This window comes from Convolutriloba macropyga, chromosome 1, assembly GCF_964194025.1.
Source record: "Convolutriloba macropyga chromosome 1, txConMacr16.3, whole genome shotgun sequence".
NCBI classification, from domain to species: domain Eukaryota; kingdom Metazoa; phylum Xenacoelomorpha; order Acoela; family Convolutidae; genus Convolutriloba; species Convolutriloba macropyga.
Genome location: NC_134468.1, coordinates 67,477,547 through 67,483,561, shown reverse-complemented (window position 1 = coordinate 67,483,561; position 6,015 = coordinate 67,477,547). Strand labels below are relative to the sequence as shown.

General features: G+C 39.1%; 1 protein-coding gene across 1 annotated transcript; it reads left to right on the top strand.

The window, feature by feature from the left end:
- Positions 1-440: 440 nt before the first annotated feature.
- On the top strand, positions 441-3,422 carry LOC142347632 (uncharacterized). Its single transcript, XM_075398951.1, has 4 exons — positions 441-916; positions 1,322-1,501; positions 1,635-2,022; positions 2,196-3,422. The coding sequence occupies exons 1-4, from the start codon at positions 441-443 to the stop codon at positions 3,420-3,422; spliced, it is 2,271 nt and encodes a 756-aa protein (XP_075255066.1).
- Positions 3,423-6,015: the final 2,593 nt, after the last annotated feature.

Below are 6,015 nucleotides of genomic sequence, written 5' to 3'. Positions count from 1 at the left end.
CCCAATTGAACAACTGAAGAGGAAATGATAACTCCTTTCCAGTCATCAACAACAAAGATACAACCACAACAAAGGACACAACAGCAGCAACTAAAACAACAAAATTTTTCTATGTCATGCCAGTTATTTTACATAACAAAGAGAACAAAGTTCGGACATACGCCTTCATCGACCCAGGAAGCAGCTTGACAATACTTCTCTCGAAGACAGCCGACGAACTACACCTTCGTAAAGAAACACGTCAAAAACTTGTCTTGAAAGGAGTCAACGGAACAGACAAGAAAACTTGTTAAACAACTTCAACAGAAATTTCAAATTTGGAAGACGATGAGCGCTACAATCTCAAACAGATATATGTTGTGGAAAACATCAAATTGCCAAATTTGGGGGAGCACCTGGGAGATGTTGCCAGAAAGTATGACCACCTTAGACATGTCAAAATGCCAATTCTGGATAATCTACAAGTCACAGTATTGATTGGACAGGACAACATTAACCTCATCTCATCAGTCAGAGTGGAACAAGGACCATCATCAGCACCAAGAGCAAGTCTTTTCAAACGTGGTTGGACTATTTCTGGACATCATACAGCATTGGATGACAGCAAAACACAACATTCAGTGCATCATACTGCTTTGTTTTGCAGCAATTGCCTTGAAAAGGACAATGACCTCAACGAAAATGTTTCTCATTGGTGGAAAGCAGAGACAATTCCATTGGAATCCCAAAGCAAATCTAATGATCCAGAATCCTTGTTGGCCACCAAGATACTTAACACAACATGCGTGAGACAAACAGATGGACTTTATGAAACGGGACATCTCTGGAAAGACAACAGCAGTTTACCACACAACCGGTCACAAACCTTGAATCATCTTAATCATCTCGTCAACAGACTACAGAAGAAACTTGAACAGTAAAAGAAATACAATGAGCGCATTCAAGCAGAGCTGGAAAAAGGCTACATTGCAAAAGTATCCTTCCATCGACAGAAAGATACAGGATGGTACACACAACACTATGGTCTTGTCAGCCCAAACAAACCCGACAAGATACGAAGAATCTGCAACGCCAAATCACCACAAAGCGGAACAAGCCTCAATGACAAACTCTTAGCTGGACCTGACCTCCTCGGAAATATGCTTGGAATTTTGCTACGATTAAGACAGGGAGCCATCGTAATCCAGGGAGACATCGAAGCGATGTTTATGCAAATCAGAGTACAACAAAAAAACCGACGATATCTGCAATTCATGTGGAGACAATCCAACAGCCAAGCGTTAGAGGTGTACGAATAACAATGACACATCTTTGGAGCCAGGAACTCACCAGCTTGCGCAAATTTTGTTTTGCATCAGACAGTCAAAGACGACATCGAAGATCACCCAAATTCTCTGCAGATAATTCAGCGGACATTCTACAAGGATGACATGGTTGCATTTTTCAGCGACACCATCACAGCATTCACTACAGCCAAGGATGTCAAGGATACCCTGAAAAAGTAAATTCGAACTAACAAAATGGTGCAGCAACATACGTTAGTTTTGTCAGCAGATGCAAGACGATCTTTGCAAATCAGTTGAGGAGCTCTTTAGTAAAACTTTTCACCAAAAAGTTCTTGGAATTCATTGTAGCTTGGACGAAGACAAAATAATGTTCAAAGCGAAAGACAGAAAGAAGTTGGACAGGAAAACATGGACACAACGCAAGTTTCTGTCTTTTGTGTCAAGTTTCTACAATCCTTTGGGAATCATATCTCCATTCCTCATCCGAGCAAATATTTTACTGCATGAACTGTGGAAACATGGACGCGAATGGGACAAAGCCATCAGTGGAGACAATGGAAAGGCCATCAAGGATTGGGTAGAGGAAACGGAACTGTTAGGTACGGTTAGGATAAACAGGTTGGCAGGTGGTACAGGACTTGGGGACACAATGGAACTTCAATTATTCTGCGACGCATCATTGGAAGCAAGAGCAGCGCTAGCATACATCAAGACAACCAGCAACCAAGGAACCACAGTTCGTTTTCTTTTGGGAAAAACAAGAGTGGCATCCTTACGTCAAACAACAATTCCCAGACTAGAGCTACAAGCAGCCCTTTATGCAGCAAGATTGAAGGAAACAATCGAGGATGAAGTGGATTTCAAGTTTGACAAAATGTTTTTATTGAGTGACTGCACGACCGTTCTCAGTTGGATAAAGAACTTCAAATAGAAACACAAGATGTACATCGGAGAAACCGAATTGCCGAAATAAGGGATCTCACAAGCACTAATCAGTGGAACTACGTCAATACTAAGAACAACCCAGCAGATCAAGGAACGAGAAGACTTAAAGTAACAGAGTTGAAAGAAAACTCTCTTTGCTTACAGGGACCACAGTTTCTTCCATCTTCTAACGACAACTGTACAACTGACGAACAACAACATGAAAATGTCTTCTTGAACAGCGCAGAACAGAAGTCTCAAGTAACACGACGACAGGCAATTGACAAGGACTTCATTGATGCCAACAGGTTTAGCCAGTGGCTGAAAGTCAGAGCCGTCAACATCAAAGTTAAAAACCTACGAAACAAAACGAAACCGCGTGACCAACAGTTCATAGATGCAGAGAACTTTTTCTTCCGTTTATATCAGCAGCAATCGCTCGACGAGGATGTAAATCAACTAACACATAACAGACCAGTTCAGAAAAGGAGTAGATTGATTCAGTTGACACCTTCAAAAGACGAAGATGGTATCATTCGTTCAAACAGCAGACTAGCCAACACACCAGTTTCAACAGCAACGAAAAAGCCAATGAATTTAGACGGCATAAACAGGATTATAAGTCTTTTTCTGGAACTGCAACACAACATCAATGACCATGTTGGAGTTGAACAGCAAACACACAGCATTGAGTTGAACTATTGGGTTCTTCAATTCAAAACATTGATGAAGAAGATCTCAAATAGATGCTACGAATGCAGACGACAGAGACAACTCAACAGCCAGCCTCAGATGTCAGATCTTCCGAGTTACCGATTCTCAGTCAAACCTGTAGCCTTCGAAGAAACCGGAGTAGACTTTTTTGGGCCTTTTGAAATCTACAGCCAGATCAAAACAGCCATGAAAGCTTACTGTTGCGTATTCACCTGTCTGACGATACGAGCCGTTCATATCGAACTGACCAGAAACTTGCAAAAGGAATCATGCATAATAGCATTCCAACAATTCTTCAGCCGACGAGGAAAACCGGAAAGAATTCACAGTGACAACGCTTTGAATTTCACCAGTACAGCAAACACCTTCCAGGAAAGCAGCTTCACAAATACAGAGCTACAGAAATATGTGAAGGCGACAAAGATTACAAGAGAATTTTTTCCGCCAGGAGCACTACCTTTTGGTGGAACATGGGAACGCCTCATTGGGAAGAGCTAGCGCCTGTTCATCAGTATCGCCGGATCTAGGAAACTCCAGGAAGACAGTTTCCCAACACTCATTTGCCTAATGGAAGCTCTACTCAACAGCAGACCTCTAACATCAGTCAGTAGTGACATACGTGATGTGGAAAACCTGGCAACAGGACAATTTTTGACAGGATTGACAACAGGACTGCCAGCAGACACTATAATTAGCAGCAACGACAGAGAAACAGGAAAACTATGGAACAATGTCAGCAGTATCATGAATGAATTTTGGACACGCCTTTTAATGGAATATCTCCCAACACTCAGACAACGTCGAAAATGGCATTCAACAGTAGACGGAATAGAAGTGGGGGACATGGTATGGATAGTAGAAAACAACACACCCAGGGGTGTTTGGCCGGTAGGTAGGGTACAGAAGGTAAATGAAGGTAAGGATTATGTGGTAAGGTCTTGCCTGGTTAAAACATCAAGAGGGGGTTTTGTTAAACCAGCTGTTACACTTAGTTTGATAAACGACAAATCAACATAAAAGTCATCAATAGTAAATGGGGAACAGTAATTTAAACACAATCTGAAGCAAACTTGATATCAGTTTTGGGATTATGAGTAAAGTGAATGAGTTATCAAATTAAAGGGACTTTTAAGTATCATTCAGGTGCAATTAAGATTTCAACAAATAACTCACAAGGATACTCCAGTTAGCGAAGCTTATCGTATATTAGAGAAATGTTTTCAAATGGGAAAAATTAGGTAGGTAGGTTTAACAGGAAGACAAATTCTAGATAGACATTAGGTAGGTTTTGGAATTCAAATGCTAAATTAATTAGCTTATTGCAAAACAGCAGAGAGTTGAACCAAAAGGATACCAGTATTTTGTATAGGTAGATGACACTAAACAGCGTAGATAAAACGAAACAACAGAGGTGAAAGGTCTTACAAACATTTGGTTTTCATACGAACTCAGGTAAAATATTGAAAATAGGTACACGGGGAGCCTAGTGAAAATAGGTACACGGTAGGGAACACGGGGAGCCTTGTTCATCATCCAGCATTTTTCAACGAGCAGACAAGCAACAACAATATTTTCAGAAATTGTTCAGAATTTGACATTCGCCAACCAGCCAATACAAAGTCGATTCAAAACAACTACAAATGTACACAGTCAGACGCAATCAGCTTAAAAGCAATTCAATTTTCCAGCGTACATTTTCTTTATATAACACTACTAGCAGCGCGTTGACAACCAGCAAACAACAACAATCTACAGACAACACAGACGGAAGATATCAAAAGAAATTTCACGACAAAAACAAACACTTCAGCAAGAACACTATCAGCAGAAACAGCAGCATTTTTTGAATAGCAGTCAACGCATTCTTCAATAGCAGACATCGTCAAGGTCAGGTCAGACATACTTGTAGATATGGACGAGTCCATAATTTCAAGATCAGCGTTTTATTGAGGACACAACTCTATACAACAATTCAACATAATGATCAGCAGCTGAAGTAAGAAAAACAGTTGGACTGCAAAAAAGACACAACAGAGCAAAAGAGAACACAACGAGACGACAAAGAGCCAATTCAAACAGACTTCAACAACAACAACAGATCGACTACAAACTTTCTTTGTGCCCAAAAATGGTGGCGGAGTGTACCAGGAGGCAAGTGCTAAAAACTGTAACTTAAAGAAACACCAAGTCATAATGTTGATTATATAGATGTAATTCAATGGTTAGGAAATGGATGACTTTTTCATGGTAGCAGAAAAAGATTTGTGAAGCAAATCTCACGAAAATTTTAATTGTTGACAAGGAACAAAAGTGGGCAAAGGGTAGCCCAGGCATATCGTGCCAAAGTTACTATAACTTAAGGGCCTTTTTTGAAACACCACCATCACTGGCGTCAGTGAAGCAAGCTGATCAGTTTGCTTCTCTGACTTCCGGCCACAACAATTTTTGTCCAGTATCAAAACAATTTTGTGGAAAATCAAAGACTTCAGGCAATTTAGATCTACCAAAATTGCAAAAAAAATTACTTTGAAAAAGTGAAACTAAAAGCGGATATATTCTTTTTCAAAATCCAATGTTGACTTTGCAAACAATTCTTTTATTTCAAAAGAATCAACCAAATAGTTATTCTCGAAAACTTGGAGACGTACAAAAAAACCAGTTTCATGATATCAACGTAACATCTACCACTAAAAAGGAAAGATTGAAACCCTTTCTTATATTTTTTGAATTGTATTCTTAATAATGTCACAGCAGATAGTTGGAACTAATCCTCTAGAACAATGGAAGAGAAGAACTTGAGAGGCATAGTGTATTTTGATCACGACACTAAAAATATTAATACAAAACTAAATCATTTTTTTTTGAAATTTATACAGTAAAAAATGTTTTTCTTTTATTTCATTGTATTTTAAAATTCTTCTTCGAAAGGGCCTTTCTCAGTCTTAAGGGAATTCTGTAAAATGATAAACCAAATAGTTTTTTATTTTGAAACTCATATTTTAAAATTAGTTCAAAATTCATTAAAATTTCATTTCCTGAAAACTACACTCTAAAAAAATTGCAGGTAAATTGATTATAAATTGCAGGTAAA

Coding starts and splice junctions, on each gene's coding strand:
- LOC142347632 (XM_075398951.1), top strand. CDS start 441: ATGCCAATTCTGGATAATCTACAAGTCACAGTATTGATTGGACAGGAC. Junction 917..1,321: donor CTACAGAAGAAACTTGAACA/GTAAAAGAAATA, acceptor CTTTGGAGCCAG/GAACTCACCAGCTTGCGCAA. Junction 2,023..2,195: donor CCAGCAACCAAGGAACCACA/GTTCGTTTTCTT, acceptor GACCGTTCTCAG/TTGGATAAAGAACTTCAAAT.